This window comes from Rhinopithecus roxellana, chromosome 3, assembly GCF_007565055.1.
Source record: "Rhinopithecus roxellana isolate Shanxi Qingling chromosome 3, ASM756505v1, whole genome shotgun sequence".
Lineage (NCBI taxonomy): Eukaryota > Metazoa > Chordata > Mammalia > Primates > Cercopithecidae > Rhinopithecus > Rhinopithecus roxellana.
In genome coordinates, this window is record NC_044551.1 from 62,715,319 (window position 1) to 62,740,906 (window position 25,588).

General features: G+C 44.0%; 2 protein-coding genes across 9 annotated transcripts in view; both read left to right on the forward strand.

The window, feature by feature from the left end:
• RAD17 (RAD17 checkpoint clamp loader component) overlaps positions 1–3,499 on the forward strand; it is a 46,008-nt gene extending 42,509 nt beyond the window's left edge. For all 6 annotated transcript variants that reach the window (XM_030927197.1, XM_010380225.2, XM_010380226.2 and 3 more), the window contains one exon: positions 2,733–3,499. In XM_030927197.1, the coding sequence (XP_030783057.1) occupies positions 2,733–2,994 (262 nt within the window). In that variant the 3' untranslated portion in view covers positions 2,995–3,499. The remainder of the gene's footprint in view (positions 1–2,732) is intronic.
• Positions 3,500–3,801: 302 nt separating this feature from the next.
• The window catches only part of MARVELD2 (MARVEL domain containing 2), a 32,485-nt gene continuing 10,698 nt past the window's right edge, over positions 3,802–25,588 (forward strand). The window contains exons 1-3 of one of the 3 annotated variants that reach the window (XM_010380234.2): positions 3,802–3,865; positions 8,829–9,992; positions 13,287–13,322. In XM_010380234.2, coding sequence (XP_010378536.2) covers positions 8,844–9,992; positions 13,287–13,322 — 1,185 coding nt within the window. In that variant the 5' untranslated portion in view covers positions 3,802–3,865; positions 8,829–8,843. Of the gene's footprint in view, positions 3,866–4,079; positions 4,423–8,828; positions 9,993–13,286; positions 13,323–25,588 lie in introns of those variants that run through there. The other 2 variants (XM_030928029.1, XM_010380235.2) reach the window with 2 other exon arrangements.

Consider the following 25,588-nt stretch of genomic DNA (forward strand, 5'->3'; position numbering starts at 1 on the left):
GCAATGACTAGGAACTGCCTCAGAAAGGAGCAGTGTCCTTGATATATTCTTATTTTAGAAAATTTAGACAAGCAAAAAATAGATGTGTGTGTGTATGTGTGTGTGTGTGTGTGTGTGTATATATATGATTCATTTTATTGGAAAGTAGCTTTTGTGCCATTATCAGTGATTAACACAAAACGTATACTTCAGTTTGACTTAGCTTATTTGTAAGATCGAATTAAGCACTCAGGAATTGTTTAAAGATTTTAAAAATGGCCGGGCGTGGTGGCTCATGCCTGTAATCCCAGCACTTTGAGAGCCCGAGGCAGGTGGATCACCTGAGATCAGGAGTTCAAGACCAGCTTGAACAACATGGTGAAACCCCATCTCTACTAAAAATACAAAATTTAGCCAGGTGTGGTGGCACATTCCTGTAATCCCAGCTACTCAGGAGGCTGAGGCAGGAGAATCGCTTCACCCTGGGAGGTCGAGGTTGCATTGAGCCAAGATTACACCATTGCACCCCAGCCTGGGCAACAAAAGCAAAAACCCATCTCAAAAAAAAAAAAGTTTTAAAAAACCTTGCTTACTGGATGCATGGACAAAAGTAAGTGATAGAAATGGCACCTCTGACTCCTCCTACCTTTTCTCCTATTTCTGGTCCCAAATGGAAAACTCTTGTGATATGAGCTTTTTCCCCCTCTCTACCCTCAAAGATTTATTAAGGCCTTTGTAGTGTTAATTTTTTTTCTGTATACTGGCTTAGCTATGCGGAGCCCATCTTTCCTATCACAGAAAGACCATGATGGATGGATCTTGAAGCATCGTCCCACTGGGATGGGATTGGGGCTTATACATTTCATAAACACTGCTTTTCTTCTCACATCCTTCTGAATGAAAGCAGGACCAGATCTCCTTGATGGCTCCTTTCCCCGACCCCCTAAGTTTATGGCATCAAAATAAAGACAAATAAAGACAAGTATCTTCTATTGTATTTTTGCTCCTGAGATGTATTGGGTTGCTGCAAAAGTAATTACTTTTACACAAGCCTAAACTGAATGAGAATCTTCACTATTTTATTATTGGTTCAACTACCTACTTGATGTGACTTGAGAGGCAGTATTTTCTTTTTTTTTTTTTTTTTTTTTTCTAGATGGAGTCTCGCTCTATCTCCCATGCTGGAGTGCAGTGGCGTGATCTTGGCTCACTGCAAGCTCTGCCTCCCAGGTTCTCGCCATTCTCCTGCCTCAGCCTCCCCAGTAGCTGGGACTACAGGCACCTGCTACCACGCCCGGCTAATTTTTTTTTTTTTTTTGTATTTTTAGTAGAGACGGGGTTTCACTGTGTAGGCCAAGATGATCTTGATCTCCTGACCTCATGATCCACCCACCTCGGCGTCCCAAAGTGCTGGGATTACAGGCGTGAGCCACTGCGTCTGGCCACGAGAGGCAGTATTTTCAATGGTATATATTACAGTGACTGGTACTATCTTTTATTTATGTAGACCATATTTAAAACCATCATGAATATATTTAGTATTTAGTATTTATTAAATATTAGTACTTAATATTTAATAGATGTTTAATTTCCTGTAATTCAACCTATACATTATTTTTGCCCATTTAGCTTCTTTTCAACTTTTACTATCCTAGCCTTGTAGATAAGTCATCATGCACTTCAAATACTATTTACTTAGGATGAATTCCTACAAATGAAATTGCTGGATCAATAGGTATATACCTTTTGGGGCTTTTCTTCTTTATTGCCAAATTGTTGGCAAGAAAATTTTTCCAATTTTATATCCACTTACAGTGTATCAATATGTTCTTTTCTCCTAACCCTTGCCACCACTGGGTTTTACAAGTATCTTTGCCAGTTTAGAAGATGGCAGTAGTAGGCCAGGCTCTCGCAGCACTTTGGGAGGCTGAGGTGTGTGAATCATCTAAGGTCAGGAGATCGAGACCAGCCTGGCCCAACATGGTGAAACCCCATCTCTACTAAAAATACAAAAACTAGCTGGGCGTGGTGGTGCCTGCCTGTAATCCCAGGTACTCCAGAGGCTAAGACAGGAGAATCGCTTGAACCTGGGAGGCAGAGGTTGCAGTAAACTGAGATTGTACCACTGCACTCCAGCTGGGGCGATGGAGCAAGACAGTCTCAATAAAAAAAAGAAAAAATCTTTACTGAAGACATTATTTCTTTTTATTTTTAGGTGTTTTCTTGTGGTTTGGATTGGTTTCTTTTTTTTTTTTTTTTTTTTCCTGAGGCAGAGTCTTGCTCTGTCGCCACCCAGGCTGGAGTTCAGTGTGGCACTAGCTTGGCTCACTGCAACCTCCGCCTCCTGGGTTCAGACAATTCTCCTGCCTCAGCCTCCTGAGTAGCTGGGATTACAGACGCGTGCCACCACAGCTGGCTAGTTTTTCTATTTTCAGTAGAGATGGGGTTTTGCCATGTTGTCCAGGCTGGTCTTGAACTCCTGGCCTCAAGTGATCTGCCTCCCTCAGCCTCCCACAGTGCTGATAGTACAGGCATGATCCACCGTGTTCAGCTCCTTTTTGTATTTTAAGCTGTAGGAACTTATTCACAGTTTGTCATTTACCTTGTAGTTTTGTTTTTGTAGTTAAAGGGACTAGCTGAACAGCATAATGTAGGTAAATGAAAGAAAGATGGCTTCATAATCATCACACTCATGGTGTAATTTAAAAATCTCCTCCTTTGGTTCTTGTTAATGCCTGCAATGAATGTGACAGATTGAAAATGGAAGCCCTGACTGACAGGGAACATGGAATGATAGAACCTGACAGCGGAGATGAAGCCCAGCTTAATGGAGGACTTTCTGCAGAGGAATCTCTGGGTGAACCCACTCAAGCCACTGCGCCGGAAACCTGGTCTCTTCATTTGAGTCAGAATAGTGCCAGTGAACTGCCTGCTAGCCAGCCCCAGCCCTTTTCAGCCCAAGGAGACATGGAAGAAAACATAATAATAGAAGACTATGAGAGTGATGGGACATAGAAGCCAGCCTGCTAATCTGATTCCTACTTCACAGATTCATTTTTCATTCAGTGGTACTTCACCAGAGTTAATATGCTTTTCTGATGAATTACACAACAGTTTGTTAATTTTTCATTCTTGTAGTATTTCATCACAAGAAACCTACTCTTCTGTCATCTTGAAGTAAATAGAAGATCAAGCCTTCAAATCTCTGAATTTTTTCTGTAGTATTTATTAAATCTGTGAGTGGTTTAAGGAGCAGTCAGTGTATATAAAGTGTGTTTCAACATTATGCCAAATATCAAAATGTGAAGGACTAATCCAGGATGCAAAAACGTTATGGGGGTTGTAAATATGAACTATACAACAGTTTAGGATGCAATTAAGAGTGTAAACTGTGTGCCTTATTTACACTTCATTGTCTTCAGCTTTCAGATATAGTTTTGATGTGTTGTACAGTGGATTATCTTAGATACTTTTTGGAAAGTATTTACATAATTTATATCACAATTAAAATGTTGAATTTCATTTTGTTTCTCCTGTCTTTTAACATTACCTAGCATGCACTGTCTGCCTTGGATCCTTAGGCACAGTGCACGACTCTCCCTCACCCCGTGTCAAACTTTTCAAAAGATAGGGAAGAGGATGGCAAAGTTGCGATGAGAACTGTAACTATCTTTCCAAAGGAGCCCCGTGTGTTTATTGCCGCGAGGTGCCGGCCGGTGGCACCGAGCAGCCTGGGTCCAGAGTGGGAGTCGGGCCGATGGAGCCGGGCGGGGCAGAGGTGGGCGGGCAAGGCTGGCCCCGCCCCCGCCCCCGCTCCCGGCCCGGGAGTCCGATACCGGTTTCAGAGTCCCGGGCGGCGTGCGCGCTCTTTCTGGCGACTGCGCAGGTAAGTGGGGCCGGGGTGGGGCCACGTGACCGGGAGAGGAGGGCCCGGCGGCCCCCAGCCCAGGTGTGCGGGGACCGAGGGGTGCCCGCGCTCGGCAGTGCTCAGCCTGCCATAGCCCGCGGGGGAGGCCGGAGCCAGGGATCCGGGGAGGCCCGCCTCCTGCCGGGTTTCGCTCTGCAGACGCAGGTGCGGCCGAGCCGCCGTCCTTCCGGGCGCGGGGCGGGACGCGCACCTTGGGGCGATCCCGGTGCTCCTGACTTGGGAGGTCTCCCGGCTTAGTTTCGGCCTCGTTGGGGCGGAATCTCCAAAGACAGTGGGTTTCAGCCAGAAACGCGAAGACGAACGCCCAGTCGGCGCGGGCAGAGCCGAGAACACAATGAGATTTGTGGGACCGGGCGCCCAGAGGCTGGCGCGGGGGGATACCCCACAGCGAAAAGGCTCGCTACCCCTGGCAGTCGTGGGTTAGTTAGAACCGCAGAGCTTTTCCTGATCCCTTGGAAGCGCAGAAGTATCCGAAATCTACCCCTTTCTTGGGTCCAGCAAAACTTTTAAGCCAGGTAAACCGGTGGTTCTGTTTGTGGAAAGGTGACCAGGCATGATTCCTGTGACACTTAGCTGGGGGAGCCATTTCTCCTGCCGCTGCCGCAGCTTTCCAAGATGAGTGTACGAGAGTGGAGTAAGAGTCCGGGGCCTGAGCGGGACAAAGACACACGCTGCCGCGGCCTGCGGGACCAGAACGGACTCTCAGTGACATCCTGAAAGACATTAGGGGTATCCAGATATTTAAGATGTAATGAAATACAGCTAACCATTCCCTTCTAAAAATCACATTAACTTGCTTTTCCACAACTCTGTAATAATTGCATATTTTTTATTTGAAAATGGATAAGGTGATTTGATTCAAATAAGCCACTTCACAGGTGAAGAGTTAAATCCATTACAGTGAATCTTATTTTTACCAGTGAGTTGAATTAAGCATAGTGTATCCTGTAAATGCTGTGTAAAACTTGCTAAAATCATTTGTTGTGCTTTCGCTTCTACATTTCTTAGGAATGTGTTTCAAAAACTAGAGTCGTAATAGCAGTTCTAGAACTTACATTTTTAGAGAAAGAAATAGAAAGGTACAAAAATAAATGATTGTTATAATATACAGAACCGCTTTGCACTGGGCACCCTGCTGGGGCCATCAGAGTTAATCCTCTAAGGTCAGAGTGCCCTATTAGAAGACCCTGGGGTTCCACCCCATTCTCTTGTCTCCAGTCTGTACATACTCTCTGGGTCTTGCTTGCCCCCTTACATCTCTTCCTGGATTTTTAACGCATCTGAAACACTCTTCAGTCTGCTGCTCCCCAAGGCTAAGCGGGAGGGGTGGAGAATGAAGCATAGACAGATAAAATGATCAGATGTCTGGGGTTTACTTCAGAGGACTCTTATCAGCAGAGGAAATAGTATAGGGAGTATAAATGAAACAAGTTTGGCCATAAATTGATAAATGTAGAAGCTGGATGTGGGTACACAAGGGTTCATAATGCTATTCTTTCTACTTTTTATTATATTTGAAAATTTCTATAATAAAAATTTTAAATACCTATCTATCATTTGACCTCTTCTCACTATCTCAGTGATCCACTGGATTATTTCAATGGCCTAGCCAGTCTTCCTGTTTTACCTCTTGCCTTCTGGAGTGTACTCTCAACACAGCATCCATAGTGATACTGTTAAAATAAGTCAAATCATGTCACTCCTCTATTCTGAGTGGCTCCATCAGATCCAGTGGCTCAGTGGCTTCTCATCTCACTCCCAGCAAAAGACAAAGTCCTTTCTTTCCAGTGGTTTTCAAGGCCCTACATGATTCCGATGGCCTCAGTTCTACTATTCACCTTCTTACCCACTTTGCTGCTGCCACAGTAGCCTCCATGCCTGAATATTTCTTGAACATACCAGTCACTCCTGCCTCAGGGCATTTGCGCTAGCTGTTCCATCTGCCCGAACACTTGTCCCTGATAATGGCCTGGCTTCCTCCTTCACCTTCAGTTCTACACTCAGATGTCCCTTTCTCTATGAAGATTTCCCTGGTCACTCAGTTTAAGATTGTAACATCCTGTCCCCATTGCAGTCTTTACCAGTTTCTCAACTTTGTTCTTTAGCATACTGTATATTTCATTTATCATCTGTCAATCCGCCCGGCACTCCCCCAGTTAAAGCATCATGAAGGCAAGGATTTCACTCTGGTTTGTCCACCAGTGTACCTTCAGCATGCCTGGTGCAAGGCAGGTTAAATGAAGGGTCTTTGTTTTCCAAAGTAAAATAAAATAAAGCCTTAGGAATTTCCAAATTGTTCAACAGTATAAAGATGGGGTTATCAGACCAGGTGCAGTGGCTAACGCTTGTAATCCCAGCACTTTGGGTGGCCAAGGCAGGAGGATCGCTTGAGCCCAGGAGTTCAAGACCAGCCTAGGCAACACAGTGATACTTAATGTCTATTAAAAATTTTAAAGAATTAGCAGTCGAGCGTGGTGGCTAATGCCTGTAATCCCAGCACTTTGGGAGGCTGAGGCGGGCGGATCACGAGGGCAGGAGATCAAGACCATCTTGGCTAACAGGGTGAAACCCCATCTCTACTAAAAATACAAAAAATTAGCCAGGCATGGTGGTGGGCACCTGTAGTCCCAGATACTCGCGAGGCTGAGGCAAGAGAATGGCGTGAACCCAGGAGGCGGAGCTTGCAGTGAGCCGAGATCGCGCCACTGCACTCCAGCCTGGGCGACAGAGCGAGTCTCAAAAAAAAAAAAAAAAAAAAAAAAAAGAATTAGCTGGGTATGGTGGCATGCGCCTGTAGTCCCAGCTACTCAGGAGGCTGAGGCAGCAGTGAGCTATGATTGTGCCCCTACTCTCCGGCCTGGGAAACAGAGTGAGACCCTGTCTTTAAAATATTAAATAAATAAGGCCGGACGCGGTGGCTCAAGCCTGTAATCCCAGCACTTTGGGAGGCCGAGACGGCCGGATCACGAGGTCAGGAGATCGAGACCATCCTGGCTAACACGGTGAAACCCCGTCTCTACTAAAAATACAAAAAACTAGCCGGGCGAGGTGGCGGCGCCTGTAGTCCCAGCTACTCGGGAGGCTGAGGCAGGAGAATGGCGTGAACCCGGAAGGCGGAGCTTGCAGTGAGCTGAGATCTGGCCACTGCACTCCAGTCTGGGTGACAGAGCGAGACTCCGTCTCAAAAAAAAAAAATAATAAATAAATAAATAAATAAATAAATAAATAAGTAATAAATAGGTAAAACAATAACAAAAAAGATGGGGTTATCCATTTTAATTTTGAGACCGTAGTATCAAGTACAATACCGTGTGCCCAGTTTAAGTCTTCAATAATGAGACTTGGCAGGGTGTGAATGAAAAAAAATTGTTTAATTCTTCAAGCAAAATACTTATAAACAATTTGAGAGAGCAATTCGGCATACCTTAACCCTAGTAGTTAATTTGCAAATGGTTTTCTTCTTCCTGTGTATGGGTGCAGAGCGCTGATTTCATGAATCAATAGGTTTAGTAAAAGTGCATTTTCTGCTTTATTTTTGAAGTGGATTAAATACCTTCTGAGATACTTGAGTCTCTCCTTGGGAACAGTAAATCACCTGAATTGCTCTGGAAAGAGTAATATTAATGGTCATGGCTGCCATTCTCTGTTGTGCCTTGGGGGAGCCTTAGCCTTTGGTGATTGTTGTCTCTGAGATTCACTTTTTTTACATCTAGTTTACATTGTTGATATTTGAGACTGGAAGAAGCAAGTCCTCTAAAATGACTTTGTTGATTTAGGAAGGGGAAGGGCTGTGCACTCCCTTTGTTTTAACAGACTGCCTCTCCTAGGCTATTCCAAGTGAAAATGAAGAATATTTGCTGACCCATCAAATTTCACTACACTCAAACTCTCAGTATTTTGATTTAGATGTTTGAGGAAATGACTCTACTTGGGAGTGTGTTCGTGTTCTGTTTTGTTAAAGTTTTGTCACTTTTGTTCTTTATTTTGTTTAAGAGGTCTCACAGATAAATTACATTTATAAATATTTCAGTTTTCATTTCTTTCCCCCCCCCCCCCCCCCCTTTTTAGAGACAGAGACTCACTGTGTCACCCAGGCTAGAGTGCACTGGTGCAGTCAGAGCTCACTGTAACCTCAAACTCCTGGGGTCAGGTGATTCTTTCCTCTACCTTAGCCTCCCAAGTAGCTGAGACTGGGCACAGCACCACGCACGGCTAATTTTTTAAAATTTTTTGGGTAGATACAGGTCTCACTATGTTGCCAGGCTGGTCTTCCACGTCTGGCCTTAAGTGATCCTCCTTCCTTGGCGTCTCAAAAGTGCTAAGATTATAGGCATGAGCCATCATGCCCAGCCTAACATTTTGAATCTTGATTGCATTTAAAATGGCATAGAATGATGACTGTATCCCTAAGTAATATAATTGTTTAAACTATAGAAAATCTATAGTGTTAAAATATACATATTACATATTTGTCTTTTTTTTTTTTTTTTTTTTTTGAGACAGGGTCTAGCCCTGTCACCCAGGCTGGAGTGCAGTGGCGCAATCTCGGCTCACGGCAACCTCTGCCTCCTGGGTTCAAGCGATCTATATCTCAGCCTCCTGAGTAGCTGGGATCACAGGTGCATGCTACCATGCCTGGCTAGTTTTTGTATTTTCAGTAGAGATAGTGTTTCACCATGTTGGTCAGGCTGGTGTCAAACTCCTGACCTGAAATGATCCGCCTGTCTTGGCCTCCCGAAGTGCTGGGATTACAGGCATGAGCCACCATGCCCAGTCTCATATTTATCATTTTTGTATATCATAATAATTAGATATGATCCTGTTGGTCTCCTAAATAGTTTTTGCTACTACGTGAATAAAATCAGCGTCATTGAGAGGATAAGTAACTAATCATAAGTGATAACTTTAAATTTGGCCACAGGTGTGAAAATCACAAATGTCATCAAATGATGGAAGATCCAGGAATCGGGACAGGCACTATGATGCGGTCCCAAGCGACCTGCCCTATCAAGATAGCACCATAAGAACCCATCCAACTCTTCACGACAGTGAGCGGGCAGTGAGCGCTGATCCCTTGCCACCACCCCCTCTCCCATTACAGCCACCATTTGGGCCAGACTTCTACTCAAGTGACACAGAGGAACCAGCTGTAGTGCCAGATCTCAAACCGGTAAGGCGCTTTGTCCCTGACTCCTGGAAGAACTTCTTCAGAGGGAAGAAAAAGGACCCCGAATGGGATAAGCCGGTGTCTGATATCAGATACATCTCCGATGGAGTAGAGTGTTCACCACCAGCCTCTCCAGCAAGACCAAACCACCATTCACCCCCCAACTCCTGCAAAGATCCCTACAGAGGGTCAGGAGGAACCTTTAGTTCCCGGAAAGAGGCTGACGCGGTGTTTCCCCAGGATCCCTATGGATCTCTAGACCGACAAACACAAACAGTTCGAACATACAGTGAGAAGGTGGAGGAGTATAACCTGAGGTATTCCTACATGAAGTCGTGGGCAGGTCTGTTGAGAATACTGGGGGTGGTGGAGCTGCTTTTGGGGGCCGGCGTCTTTGCTTGTGTCACAGCTTACATTCACAAGGACAGTGAGTGGTACAACTTGTTTGGATATTCACAACCGTATGGCATGGGAGGCGTTGGTGGACTGGGCAGTATGTATGGGGGCTATTACTACAGTGGCCCTAAGACCCCTTTTATACTTGTGGTTGCTGGATTAGCTTGGATCACCACCATTATTATTCTGGTTCTTGGAATGTCCATGTATTACCGGACCATTCTTCTGGACTCTAATTGGTGGCCCCTAACTGAATTTGGAATTAACGTTGCCTTGTTTATTTTGTATATGGCCGCAGCCATAGTCTATGTGAATGATACCAACCGAGGTGGCCTCTGCTACTATCCATTATTTAATACACCAGTGAACGCAGTGTTCTGCCGGGTAGAAGGAGGACAGATAGCTGCAATGATCTTCCTGTTTGTTACCATGATAGTTTATCTCATTAGTGCTTTGGTTTGCCTGAAGTTGTGGAGGCATGAGGCAGCTCGGAGACATAGAGAATATATGGAACAACAAGAGGTGAGTGATTTCATAATCCCTCATTTGTGTGTGTATGTTTGCTTTTTCTGTTATTTATTTGCTCCCTTGTTAAAAAAAAAGTATAGTGCTCAAAACAGAAAGCTTTCATAGAAATCTTTTCTTTCTCTCTTTCTTTTTTTTGATGGCCTGAGATTCAAAAGTCCTAGTGCAGTATCTGACATGCTTTGACTGGGATAACCCACTCTGGCGTTTGGCTGTTATATAACATTGCAAGTAGACACCAGATGTGTAATATATAGTTTGTTGGCTGCATTATTATGTCTGTCTGAAGCTTAAGGGAAAGACACAGCTACTGAATTTTTATAAAGAAGAAGAATATACTCAGTAAAATAAGTGTCTCATCATTAAAGTAAGTTTGAGAACAATCTTAATTCTTTAATATGGTAAAACTTAATAAAGACTCCTAAATTTCATTTAAATGTTATGATTTACTTTCTCCCAGTGAGTTGAATAAAGCCAAATAAGAATATGGTAAACCATGTTTAAATTTTTTAAGTATTGAGAGATTGAATTGTAATGAATATACTCTGTGAAAACTTGCCCAGTGGTTTTGATAATTTGTCTTTATTTGGGGAAGACGTATGGTCCAAAATGAGAATGGAAGTCCTACGTTGTTTTTATATTTCTATAACTTAATTGGATAATAATGAGAATAAATAATAATGAGAACAATAAGAATAAAATAATAATCACTGAAGGATGAGATTATATAAAAGCCCTACCTAAAATTATTTTGGTTGAACAGTAGCAAATGTTAGAGTATGTTCCACTGGCTACATTATTCTCTGAAGTAAGTTGATACTTTGCTTTCTTCCAAGGAGATGTGTGTAGTAGACTCTCCTATGCCACTGAAATTTTCAGTATTTACCTTAAATTTCTTTTGTAATTTTAAGTTAACTATATTATGAATTCTTACTTTTCCACTTTTCCTAAGACTTCTTAGATACTATACAGTTGCACATGGTATATATTGGGCAAAACTATAAATAAAAATTAAATCCTGTCCTTCGCACACACTGACATATGTATTTTGTTTTTAATATTTCGCTTGAATCTGATGCATAACAACAAATAGCCCTTTGGTTTTAAAATTTTTTTAATTTTCTTTTTTTCTTTAAAGATGAGTATTTGCCGTGTTGTCCAGGCTGGTCTCAAACTCCTGAACTCAAGTAATCCACCTGCCTTGGCATCCCAAAGTGCTGGGATTACAGGTGTGAGCCACCATGCCTGGCCCGTCTTTTGGTGTTTTTAATTTTCTTTTTTTTTTTTTTTTGAGACGGAGTCTCACTGTGTTGCCCAGGCTGGAGTGCAGTGGCACAATCTCGGCTCACTGTAACCTCCGCTTCCCAGGTTCAAGCAATCCTCCTGCCTCAGCCCCCCAGTAGCTGGGATTACAGGCACACGCCACCATGCCCAGCTAATTTTTGTATTTTAGTAGAGATGGGCTTTTGCCATATTGGCCAGGCTGGTCTTGAACTCCTGACCTCTGGTGGTCCATCCTCCTTGGCCTCCCAAAGTGCTGGGATTACAGGCGTGAGCCACCGCACCCAGCCTTAAATTTTCTGTTTACACCTAGTGGAATGGGAAACAAATCGTTTTGTTGTTGTTGATGATGGTTTATTTTGAGGGAGGGTCTCACTCTGTCACCCAGACTGCAATACGGTGGCACAATCATGGCTCACTGCAGCTTTGACCTCCCAGGCTCAAGCAATCTTCCTGCCTCAGCCTCCCAGGCAGCTGGGGCTACAGGCATACACCACCACACCTAGCTATTTTTTAATATTTTTTGTAGAGACAGGGTATCGCTATGTTACCCAGGCTGGTCTCGAACTTCTGGGCTCAAGCAACCCTCCTGCCTCAGCCTCCCAACGTGTTGAGATTATAAGTATGAGCCACTGTGCTTGGTGGAAAAAAATAGTTTTATAACAAGTACCTACATGTTATACAAAGAACTTTGACATGTGTCCATGTGATCTCTCTATATATATGTATTTTAATTTTTTTGTAGAGACAGGATCTCGCTGTGTTGCTCAGGCTGGTCTCAAACTCCTGGCATCAAGCACTCCTCTCCCCTCAGCCTCCCAAAGTGCTGGCATTACAGGCATAAACCACCTTGCCTAGCTTGATTGTCACAAAATAATTTATCTTGCTAGAACTCTACATAGATTCAAGTTATTTCTAAAAAGTTGTCTTAGCACGTTAAGCATATTTCTTACTTTTTTTTATGTAGCAAAGCTTCACATGTATTAAATTTTTGTTCTTAAAGTTAAAATTTATTTCTCAAATGTACATCTCTGTGTACAAAGTAAAAAATTTTAATTCTAATCAATATGAAATCCAGATAGTGAAACTCACATACTTCCTCATAATTTTATGCTAGTTGCATAAGTTATTAAATGTTAATATTTGAAAATTCTGTGTGAATAGAATGATCAACATAATACTTTTATTTCTTCTTCCTTTCTCAACAAAAACTTATGTGTATGAGACTTTTCTTTTTTTTTCTTTCTTTTTTTTTTTTTTTTTGAGACGGAGTCTCGCTCTGTCACCCAGGCTGGAGTACAGTGGCCAGATCTCAGCTCACTGCAAGCTCCGCCTCCCGGGTTTACGCCATTCTCCTGCCTCAGCCTCCCGAGTAGCTGGGACTACAGGCACCCGCCACCTCGCCCGGCTAGTTTTTTGTATTTTTAATAGAGACGGGGTTTCACTGTGTTAGCCAGGATGGTCTCGATCTCCTGACCTCGTGATCCGCCCGTCTCAGCCTCCCAAAGTGCTGGGATTACAGGCTTGAGCCACCGCGCCCGGCAGAGACTTTTCATAATGCCTAATTAGACTTCAGTCACCTGATGTTGAAAGTTGTGCCTGTCTGTATGTTGCTATAACTTCCTAAAGTTTAGAAGATGTAATAGCCTAGGGCTTTTTTCTATTAATTTAATAGAGTAATTGTCCTAACTCTTTAATCATGCAAAGTTATGGGAGGCAAGAATAAATAAAATCTGAGGGTAATTCAGAGTGTTTTATCTAACAGTTTCCACCATCCCCATATTCCCTACTCCTCTGTATGCCCCTGATTGACAGGGAATTACAGTTATCCCTCTTCTCAGTTCTCCACTGGCCCTTCAAAACCTAGGCAAAAAGAGGATGAGAAACACCCATCAAGTAGGGGATCGACCTCTTAAAATTGAGATTGAGCTATAAATGCAAATGGATGAAAATATTTGCAAAGTAGCCTCACATGCCTTTGAAAAACTATTTGAACTCTTTTTGTTCCAGATAAATGAGCCATCATTGTCATCAAAAAGGAAAATGGTAAGAATAAAGTTTACTTCACATTATACTTTAGATTTATTAATACTTTTCTCTTAGGTCTATTTATCTACATAGTAGTATCATACATCTGTGAAATGTAGCTATTGGCCAGCCGTGGTGGCTCCCACCTGTAATCCCAGCACTTTGGGAGGCTGAGGTGGGTGGAGCACTTGAGACCAGGATTTCAAGACCAGCCTGGCCAAAATGGTGAAACCATGTCTCCACCAAAAATACAAAAATTACCCGGGCATGGTGGCACGCACCTGTAATCCCAGCTACTCGGGAGGCTGAGGCATGAGAACCACTTGAATCTGGGAAGTGAAGGTTTCAGTAAGCCGAGATCACATCCTGGTACTCCAGCCTGGGTGACAGAGTGAGACTTTAAAAAAAAAGAAAAGGAAGTGTAGCAATTACATTGAGTTCATATTAGGACTTTGAGCTTTTTTCCAGATACTAAAAGGACCAAATTAAACAATCATTATCTATAGCTTCTTTTAATTTTGTTAGATGAAAATTTATGCAAGTTAACAAAGTTGATTCAGGAGAACCAACATAAACCAACATATGTTTGAAATTTAATTTTTTTTTTTTTTGAGACAGAGTCTCGCTCTGTCGCCCAGGCTGGAGTGCAGTGGTGCGATCTCGGCTCACTGCAAGCTCCGCTTCCCAGGTTCACACCATTCTCCTGCCTCAGCCTCCAGAGTAGCTGGGACTACAGGCGCCGCCACCACGCCCAGCTAATTTTTTGTATTTTTAGTAGAGACGGGGTTTCACCATGTTAGCCAGGATGGTCTCGATCTCCTGACCTCGTGATCCGCCCACTTCAGCCTCCCAAAGTGCTGGGATTACAGGCGTTAGCCACTGTGCCCGGCCGAAATTTAATTGTTTTTTAAATGAAAGTGATTCTCCCAACCTTTCTTCACTTGTGTTTAAAGTTCTGTGCTGTTCTTTGTATCCTTCTCCCCTTGCTTTCAGATGCCAATTTTTTTTACTACAGTCACAGGACAGTTACAAAATAAATTAATAATACTAATAATATATATATATATATATATATTTTTTTTTTTTTTTTTTTTTTTTTTTTTTTTTTGAGACGGAGTCTCACTGTCATCCAGGCTGGAGTGCAGTGGTGTGATCTCAGCTAACTGCAAGCTCCGCCTCCTGGATTCACACCATTCTCCTGCCTCAGCCTCCGGAGTAGCTGGGACTACAGGAGCCCGCCACCACGCCCTGCTAATTTTCTGTGTTTTTAGTAGAGACGAGGTTTCACCATGTTAGCCAGGATAGTCTCGATCTCCTGACCTCATGATCTGCCTACCTCAGCCTCCCAAAGTGCTGGGATTACAGGCGTGAGCCACCATACCCGGCCAATAATACTTTTTTTTAGAGATGCCAAATTTTGTAGTGTCGGGGAATTTCTGTTCTACAGTTTACCAACTGTGTGGCAGTAGAGAAATTATTTAACCTTTCTATGCCTTCATTTCTTCATCTGTGAGATTGCAATAGTAATAATTCCTACCTCGCAAGTTTGCTGAGAGGACTCAGTGAGATGCTGTTATCATTATTTACATATATGTAATTATTTTAATAATCATAATTTTACCATCATTGAAAATTTTACCTTCATTTTTTGAGATACTAGACATTATTTCTTAGCAAGGAGTTGAGAATTCAATCTTTGGATTTGTTTCTCTGAAAAGAGAGCATATTTACTTGGTTGAAAATTCAAAAGGGTCTATAATACAAAATCATCTCATTTCTATACCCCAGCTTCCCTGTTCCCCTGCCTGTGTTGCTTGCTCTCCCTTCCCTTTTACACAAATGGTAGCATGCTACACACATTCCAGCCCTTGTTTGTTTCACTTAACAGTACATTTCTAAGATGTTTCCTTAATAATATGTAAAGAGTTTCTGTATTTTTTTTATAACTGTATAGTATTGCATTATGTGGTGTATCATAACTTATTTAACCATGATAAGCATTTAGGTTGTTTCCAGTCTTTCACTTTTTTTTTTTTTTGAGACGGAGTCTCGCTCTATCACCCAGGCTGGAGTACAGTGGCTCAATCTCGGCTCTCTGCAATCCACCTCCCAGGTTCAAGCGATTCTCCTGCCTCAGCCTCCCAAGTAGTTGGGACTATAGGCACCCGCCACCACACCCAGCTAATTTTTGTATTTTTAATAAAGATGAGGTTTCACCATATTGGCCAGGTTGGTCTTCGAACTCCTAATCTCAGATGATCCACCTACCTTGACCTCTCAAAGTGCTGAGATTACAGGCATGAGCCACCACACCTGGCCCAGTCTTTCACTATTAAAAACAACACTACAGTGAATAACCTTATACATGCAAATACATAGTGGTACGTACTTCATTCCATATATGTACAAGTACACTTGACAGATAAATCCTGAGAAGTGAATTCCTGCATCAAAAGGATGTATCTTTATTTTGATTACCAAATGATCCAATAGAGGTTTTACCAATTTCCACTTCCAGCAGTGCTACAGGTTTCTTCACACCCTGACTAATACAGTTTGTTAGAAAATGTGTTGACAAGTAGCTGGGACTACAGGCATGCACCACCATGCCTGGCTAATTTTGTATTTTCAGTAGAGATGGGGTTCCACCATGTTGGCCAGTCTGGTCTCAAACTCCTGATCTCAAGTGATCTGCCTGTCTTGGCCTCCCAAAGTGCTGGGATTATAGGCATGAGCTACCATGCCCAGCCCAGAGTACAAACATTAAAAAGTGTGTTTCAAACATCCTTGGGTTGGAAGAGAAGGATCTGTTTGCTTTAGGAGGTTAAAAGTCTACACTTTGTAGATGTTGACTGCTCGGCACTAGGCTGGACAGGGCTGTCTCACTGGGCTGCATTGTGGCAATGATGTGGAAATGGAGGTCATTTTTGGCCAGGGTGGAATTTATGGTCTACCTGGGCATTCCCTCTAGGTAGGATTAGTACATAGTCAACCTGAATGGCCTGGATCAGTTGGAGGAAGTTGCCCCAAATGATAGGGTGGTCAGGGTCATTATTTGGTAAGCATGTACCTGATGCAGGCTCCATAGGTGGGGCAGGATTAGGAACATCTGCCAGACAGTTCTAGGGTACCTCTTTCCGGGTACCTCTTCCAGCTGCCCTGGAAGGTTGGTGCTCAGAATGTCCAGGGTGTATTGTAGGCTCCCAGATACTGAGAGGTCCCAGAATAATCGGGAATAACCTTAGCAGATACGAGAACTCCCATTCCTAGGACTCCACTGGATGTCATATCAATCCAGTTAACTTCTAGTCTTTTAAGATATGGGAGCTGAAGCCAAAGAGCATCCTTTTAGAGGTGTCTTTTCCTGGAGATGGATCACTGTGGATACTCAAAAAGAAGACCTCTGTAAGAGGGAACTTCATGACTTCATCAACAAATTTCTATTGGACTTACCAATGAGAAACTTTGTCAAAAATATCAGGACCAGGTGTGGTGGCACGCACCTGTAGTCCCACTTACTCAGGAGGCTGGGGTGGGAGGATGGCTTGAGCCTGGCAGGCAGAGATTGCAGTGAGCTGATATCACACCAACGTACCCCAGCCTGGGTGACAGAGTGAGACCCTGACTCAGAAAAAAAAAAAAAAAGAAAGAAAGAAAGAAAATATCAGGGCCTCCAGCTTTTCACTGGGTGTAATTCTCACCTGCGTCCTTCCTAGTTCATAGCAGGAAAGAATTGGCAGACTAGCATGACAAAGAGGAAATGAACTTTATTTTATTTATATAATTTTTTTGGAGGGGGAGACAGGTTCTTCCTTGTCACCCAGGCTGAGGGCAGCCTCAAACTCCTGGGCTCAAACAATCCTCTCACCGTAACCTCCCAAGCAGCTGGGACTACAGGCATGCATCACCATGCCAGTTAATTTCTAAATAATTTTTAGTAAAGAAGAGGTCTCACTATGTTGCCTGGGCTGGTCTTAAGTGATCCTCCCGCCTCGGCCTCCCAAAGCACTGTGATTACAGGTGTGAGCCACCTTGCCCAGCCAGCAAGTGAACTTTAGAATCAGACAATCTAAATTTGAAGGCCGGGCGCGGTGGCTCAAGCCTGTAATCCCAGCACTTTGGGAGGCCGAGACGGGCGGATCACGAGGTCAGGAGATCGAGACCATCCTGGCTAAGACGGTGAAACCCCGTCTCTACTAAAAATACAAAAACTAGCCAGGCGAGGTGGCGGGCGCCTGTAGTCCCAGCTACTCGGGAGGCTGAGGCAGGAGAATGGCGTAAACCCGGGAGGCGGAGCTTGCAGTGAGCTGAGATCTGGCCACTGCACTCCAGTCCGGGCGACAGAGCGAGACTCCGCCTCAAAAAAAAAAAATAAATAAATAAATAAATAAATAAATTTGAGTACTAGGTCAGCTACAGCTACTTACTAGCTCTGTGATCCTGGGGAAATTGCTTGCTTTCTCTGAACTTCAGGTTCCCGTCTGTTGTTTGGTCTAATACTAGGGGGTGCCTTCTTTTTTTTGTTTTAATTAATGTAATTTTTTAAAAGCAAGTAAGATCACTTTTAAAAGAAATAATAGAAAGAAGATAAGATCACATAGAGACAGCAACAAATTCTGAAAGCTGTGCTTTAAGTGCTGTGCAGGTTTATATTATAAGCTAGAAAAGCCAGAATCTAATGTGGGCATGGAACATGATGGTATGGGTTTGAGGTCAGGGGCCTGTGCATTACTGTATTACACACTCAAAGGGAGAGAGAATCAAGAATTGGAGAAATAAATGCATACTGAAACACATAGCTAGTTCTCCCTATTTCTTTTCCCCTTTTTGTTTGTTTGTTTGTTTGTTTGAGATGGAGTCTCGCTGTCACCAGGCTGGAGTGCTGTGGCGTGATCTCAGCTCACTGCAACCTCCAACTCCCTGGTTCAAGCGATTGTCCTGCCTCAGCCTCCCTTCGTTCTCTCTATTTCTAACCTGACAGATATTCATTCAGCCCATTTTTAAGTTGAAAAGTTAATAATTATATTCATAACATTACTTAGACTAGTTTTTGCTAGAAGCAAAGAATGGTCATGTTACTCTGGGGCACTGGGCTGGGCCATTTTCCCCTTTCCTTTGACATGTCTGTCATCAAGAGTACTGTCTAAGAGTGGCCTTTCCCATTCTGGAGCCTAATGCAGCCTTCCCATAAAAGCCTAATGAGGATTTAATTCTTTGTCTCATATGTGGTTTTAGATTTCTTCCCAATAGAGAACAGGTGCTGTTGCTCACGCCTATAATCCCAGCACTTGGGGAAGCCAAAGGAGGTGGATCTCTTGAGGCCAGGAGTTTGGGACCAGCCTGGCCAACATGGTGAAACCCCATCTCTACTAAGAATACAAAAATTAGCCAGGCATGGTGGTGCATACCTATAATCCCAGCTACTCAGGAGGCTGAGGCAGGAGAATGGCTTGAACCTGGGAGGCAGAGGTGGCAGTGAGCCGAGATCGTGCCACTGCACTTCAGCCTGGGCAACAGAGCGAGACTCTGTCTCAAAAAAAAAAGTTTTTTCCCAATAAGAGTTTTCCAAACTGATGATCAGGAAAGTTCATCCAAAAAGAGCAGAAGAAAAAGTTAAGACCATAAAAATAAAAAAAATTTAGGCCAGCCATGGTGGCTCACTCCTGTAATCCCAGCATTTTTGGAAGCCAAGGTGGGTGGATCACCAGGGGTCAGGAGTTTGAGACCAGCCTGGGCAACATGACAAAATCCCATATCTACTAAAAATGCAAAAAAATAGCCGGGTATGGTCGCGCAAGCCTGTAATCCCAGCTATTTGGGAGACTGAGGCAGGAGAATGACTTGAACCCAGGAGGCGGAGGTTGCAGTGAGCCGAGGTCGAGATCATTACCACTGCACTCCAGCCTGGGCAATAGCACGAGACTCTGTCTCAAAAATTAATTAATTAATTAAAATAAATTTAAAGCAGATGAAATGTCTATATGGAAATATTCTGATTTCTTCAGGGTCTCTTTCTATATTAAAAGGTAAGTCTTAGAATGAGGGATGGGCAAGTAAGAAAAATGATTAGTTCTTCCTTGAAAAAATGTTATGTAGAAAACAAATTAATAATGGACCCTCCGCCCAAAGCAACTTTGACCAGGAGATCTGAGATTGATGCTGGGGCTGCTGCTGAGATCCAGAGGATCAACAAGCTCATAGCAGCTTCCTCAGTGCCATGAGATCTGGATTGTTAAACATTTAGGAGTTAAACCATGTGTCTATATGGGGGTCAAAAAAAAAGAAAACAGAAGTTAAAGAGAACTAGAAATTCATTTATTCAAGCCAAAAAAGCTCCCCCTAATGTTTAATACCATTATTCATTTTTAAGACTAAACATATAGGAATTCATTAGGATGAAGAAATGGCATCCTAATCAGCAAGAAATACAGCAGAATAAATACTAACTTCGAAATGTGTTCCCTAAAAATATCCTGGCTTAATTTCATTTCCTCAGGGTACTCTGCTTGCCACTCATGTTTTTGCAGATTTGGGGACCGAGTGGTGAGGCACGCTTTCTGCGTCTAGGTGATCTGGCTTCTCTCCCACCTAGAGCCATGGTTGAACAGCTTTTCCTTTTCATAACCTTCCCCTAGGGCTGGTAAGCAGCCTCCACACCTAATCCAATCTAAAGGGTGTGCTATTTAAATAGTGAGTTAAGTGCTAGTGGTTTTTAGAATGAGCTAATGTTAAACCAAAGCCAGTTTCAGGGTAAGGAAATCAGGAAACAAAGGATTTTTAAAGCTTCCTGGCAAGATGAAGATTAAGGTTTTAAAATCCTGTTTTGTTTTTTATTTCCAGTGAAGTAGGGGCCCTCCCAAGCCTCTCTCAGTTTAGTTCAGCAAGCATTTCTCGAAGGCTTAAGGGGTCAGTAGAGGGGAGGGAGGTTACTGCTCCAAAGAGGAATCGTGTTCCCAAGCACGATCTTACTTTCCAGTAGCAGTATGGCATTGCTTGCCCTGTCCATCACAAGCTTGTTTCTAGTGTGCTACTAGAACTTCTGGCAACTTTAGGGTATGAACAATATACATTTAAGTAAACAGGTTTCTTTATGTTATTCATTTAAAGTGTCAATGAACCAGGCCAGGCACTGTGGCTCACACCTGTAAGCTTAGCACTTTGGGAGGCCAAGGAGGGAGGATAGGTTGAGCCCAGGAGTTCGAGGCTGCAGTGAGCTATGATCTGACCACTTCACTCCAGCTGGGGTGGCAGAGCGAGACTGTCTCAAAAAAAAAAAAAAAAGTATCAATGAACTAAATAGTTCTGGGTTTTTTGTTTTTCGTATGTTTGTTTTTTTGAGACAGGGTCTCACTCTGTCACCCAGGCTGAGTGGAGTGGCATGATCACAATTCACTGCAGCCTTGACCTCCTGGGTTTAAGTGATCCTCCCACCTCAGACTCCCAGGTAGCCTGCACCACAGGTGCATGCCACCACGCCCAGTTAATTTTTTATTTTTTGGCCAGGCATGATGGCTCATGCCTGTAATCCCATACTTTGGGAGGCTGAGGTGGGTGGATTACCTGAGCTCAGAAGTTCGAGACCAGACTGGGAAACATGGTGAAACCCCATCTCTACTAAAATACAAAAAAACTAGCCAGGCATGGTGGTGTACACCTGTAGTCCCAGTTATTTGGGAGGCTGAGGCAGGAGAATTGCTTAAACCTGGAGGCGGAGGTTGCAGTGAGCCGAGATCGTGCCACTGCACTCCAACCTGTGCAACAGAACGAGACTCTGTCTCAAGAAAAAATTATATATATATATATATATATATATATATATATATATATATATATATATTTTGTAGAGACAGGATCTCCCTATGTTTGTTTTTTTTTTTGTTTGTTTGTTTGTTTGTTTGTTTTTTTGAGACGGAGTCTCGCTCTGTCGCCCAGGCTGAAGTGCAGTGGCCAGATCTCAGCTCACTGCAAGCTCCGCCCCCCGGGTTTACGTCATTCTACTGCCTCAGCCTCCCAAGTAGCTGGGACTACAGGCGCCCGCCACCTTGCCCGGCTAGGATCTCCCTATGTTGCCCAGGCTGGTCTCAAACATCTGGGTTCAAGCAATCCTCCTGCCTTGGCCTCCCAAAGTGCTAGGATTACAGGAATGAGCCACTGCACCTGGCCTAGTTCTGGGTATTTATTTATTTATTTATTTATTTATTTATTTTTGAGACAGAGTCTCGCTCTGTCACCCAGGCTGGGGTACAGTGGTGCGATCTCAGCTCCTTGCCACCTCTGCCTCCCAGGTTCAAGCGATTCTCCTGCCTCAGCCTCCTGAGTAGCTGGAATTACAGGTGCCCACCACCACGCCCGGCTAATGTTTGTATTTTTAGTACAAACAGAGTTTCACCATGTTGGCCAGGCAGATCTTGAATGCCTGACATTAAATGATCCACCCCCCTCGGCCTCCCAAACTGCTGGGATTACAGGCATGAGCCACCTCACCCAGCCCAGTTCTGAGTTTTAATTGTGGCTTTTCTACTTAATAGTTACGTGACCTTGGAGAATTGACTTGACCTCTCTGAACCTCACTTCTGTTTTTGATTTTTTTTTAAGAGACAGGGTCTTGCTCTGATGCCCAGGTTGGAGTGCAGTGGACCATTCACAGCGCCCTGCAGCCTCGAACTCCTGACCTCAAGTGATCCTCCCACCTCAGCCTCCCAAAACATTAGGCTTACACGTGTAAGCCACTGCACCTGGCCTCAACCTCACTTATTTTCTTTCTTTTTTTTTTTTTTTAAGACAGAGTCTTGCTTTGTTGCCCAGGCTGGAGTGCAATGGCACGATCTCGGCTCACTGCAAGCTCCGCCTACCGGGTTCACGCCGTTCTCCTGCCTCAGCCTCTCGAATAGCTGGGACTACAGGCGCCCACCACCACACCCGGCTAATTTTTTCTATTTTTAGTAGAGACAGGGTTTCACTGTGTTAGCCAGGATGGTCTCGATCTCCTGACCTTGTGATTCCCCCGCCTCGGCCTCCCAAAGTGCTAGGATTACAGGTGTGAGCCACTGGGCCCGGCACTTCTTTATGTATAAAATGGAAACACCTCTTCTAGCATCCACCAATTTCATCAACTTTGTTGGTGTTCTAGGCACTGTCCAATGGAGTCCCTGAAAGTTTTTTCTCAACCCCAAAGCTGAGCATCCATTTTTGCCCTTTCTAGGGTAGAATCCACTGGATCTTCCAATCCTATCTCCTTTCTGTCTGAGACTTCCTCTCTAGGCCATTTCACCTTGTGTTCTCTTTCTCTCTTTTGAACACATAATTTTTACTAAAAGGGCCTCTAAGAGCTCTGCTGTTTAGAAACCAGCGTGACTTGGCACAGTGGCTCACGCTTGTAATCCCGGCACTTTGGGTGGCCGAGGTGGGCGGATCGCCTGAGGTCAGGAGTTCGAGACCAGCCTGACCAATGTGGTAAAACCCCATCTCTACTAAAAATACAAAAAACTAGCCAGGCGTAGTGGCTTGCGCTTATAGTCCCAGAATTCCTTGGGAGGTGGAGGTTGCAGTGAGCCGAGATTGTGCCACTGCATTCCAACCTGGGCAACAGAGCGAAACTCTTATTTCAAAAAAAAAAAAGGCCAGGCATGGTGGCTCATGCCTGTAATCCCAGCACTTTGGGAGGCCGAGGCAGGCGGATCATGAGGTCAGGAGTTCAAGACCAGCCTGGCCAATATGGTGAAACCCTGTCTCTACTAAAAATACAAAAATTAGCTGGGCGTGGTGGCATGCACCTGTACTCCCAGCTACTCAGGAGGCTGAGGCAGAAGAATTGCTTGAACCTAGGAGGCAGGGCTGCAGTGAGCCAAGATCGTGCCACTGCACTCCAGCCTGGGTGACAGAGTGAGACTCCATCTCAGAAAAAAAAAAAAACCAGCATGGCGCAAACCACCATCTCTTGCATCTAGGATTCTTATAGCCCTTTTCAGGCAATCACAGGTTAGGACCACTTGGGCAAATTGAAGACATCTTCTGCCTTTCCTCTGCGGTCCCAGCAACATCCTCCTTACATTTAAAAATCTAGCCTAGGCATGGTGGCTCGTGCCTGTCATCCCAACACTTTGGGAGCCTGAGGCGGCAGGAGTTGAAGACCAGCCTTGGCAACATAGCAAGACCCCTGTCTCTAAAAAAAAAAAAAAAAAAATTTAAGCCTACTCACAGTGGCTCATACCTGTAATCCTAGCACTCTGGGAGGCCAAGGCAGGCAGATCATTTGAGCCCACAAGTTTGAGACCAGCCTGGGCAACATGGCAAGACCTAATCACTACAAAAAATTTAAAAATTAGCCAGATTATCCAGCATGGTGCTGCACGCCTGTGGTCCCAGCTACTTGGAAGGCTGAGGTGGGAGGATCGCTTGAGCCCAGGGGTTTGAGGCTGCAATGAGTCATGATCAAGTCAGTGCACCGCAGCCTGGATGACAGAGCAAGACCTTGTCTCAAAAAAAAAAAAAAAAAAAAAATTTTTAAATAAAATAAAGATACTATCCTGGGTGTGGTGGCTCCACCTGTAATACCAGCACTTTGGGAGGCCAAGGTGGGCAGATCACCTGAGGCCAGGAGTTTGAGACCAGCCTGGCCAGCATGACAAAACCCTGTTTCTACTAAAAGTACAAAAATTGCTGGGCACGGTGGCTCACGCCTGTAATCCCAGCACTTTGGGAGGCTGAGACGGGCGGATCCCGAGGTCAGGAGATCGAGACCATCCTGGCTAATGCGGTGATACCCCATCTCTACTAAAAATACAAAAAATTAGCCAGGCATGGTAGCGGGCACCTGTAGTCCCAGCTACTCGGGAGGCTGAGGCTGGAGAATGGCGTGAACCCAGGAGGCGGAGCTTGCAGTGAGTCGAGATTGCGCCACTGCACTCCAGTCTGGGCGACAGAGCGAGACTCCATCTCAAAGAAAAAACTATATATACAAAAATTAGCTGGGCGTGGTGGCACACACCTGTATGTAACCCCAGCTACTTGGGAGACTGAGGCACAAGAATTGCTTGAACCAGGAGGCGGTGGCTGCGGTGAGCTGAGATCATGCCACTGTACTCCAGCGTGAGCAACAGAGCGAGACTCCATCTCAAAAAAAAAAAAAGAAAAGAAAGATACTAAAAAATGAAAATACTATAAAAATACTGAAGATCAGGAAGCGTTTCTTTCTGATAGTGAATTTGTTTGCTTCCGTCTTCATATAACAAAAACAGTGTAACTCATTTCCTTTTCTGTTTTTTTGATTTTTGATTTTTTTTTTTTTTTTTTTTTTTTTTTTTTTTGAGAGGGAGTCTCGCTCTGTCGCCCAGACTAGAGTGCAGTGGCACAATCTCAGCTTACTGCAACCTCCACCTCCCAGATTCAGGCAATTCTCCTGCCTCAGCCTCCCGAGTAGCTGGGATTACAGGCAGGCACTACCATGCCTGGCTAAGTTTTGTATTTTTAGTAGAGACGGGATTTCACCATACTGGCCAGTCTGGTCTCGAACACCTGACCTCGTGATCTGCCGGCCTCAGCCTCCCAAAGTGCTGGGATTCCAGGCGTGAGCCACCGCGCCCGGCCAACTCATTTCCTTTTCTAATCCACTCAGTGGTTACTTACAATTAAATCATCCCAAATTGCCAGTATCATTACTTTTTCTTTCTATTTAAGTAGCCTTGTTCCATTTTTAATCCTTGAGTTTTTTTGAATTACGTTTTTTATTTTTTTATGGTTAGTTGGGGTGTAAATTCCAAATAGGTAAGTTCTTAAGACTGCGTGTCTGGCATTGCATCATCTACCTTTGACATGTACACAATTGGGGCTGGAGTGTGTTTTACCTACTGTGTATTACCATATCCTAAATGTGATTCCCTTAGCTATTATAGAAACATTCAGAACAACTTTGTGACTTTAAAACATGTAATTGTGATGTGAAATGTTAACTCTTATTTCCACTTTCTGCCTCCTGTCTTGCTTCCCATTTTCTTCTTCTGTTTTTTTGAGCCAGTCTCACTCTATCGCCCAGGTTGGAGTGCAGTACTGCAATCACAGCTCGCTGTAACCTCTACCTCCTGGACTCAAGCAATCCTCCCACCTCAGCCTCCAACCCTCCCAAGTAGCTACTAGTGGACTACAGGCACACACCACTGCACCTGCCAGATTTTTTTTTTTTTTTTGGACAGAGTCTCAGTCTGTCGCCCAAGCTAGAGTGCAGTGGTACAATCTTGGCTCACTGCAACCTCCGCCTCCTGGGCCCAAGCAATTCTCCTGCCTCAGCC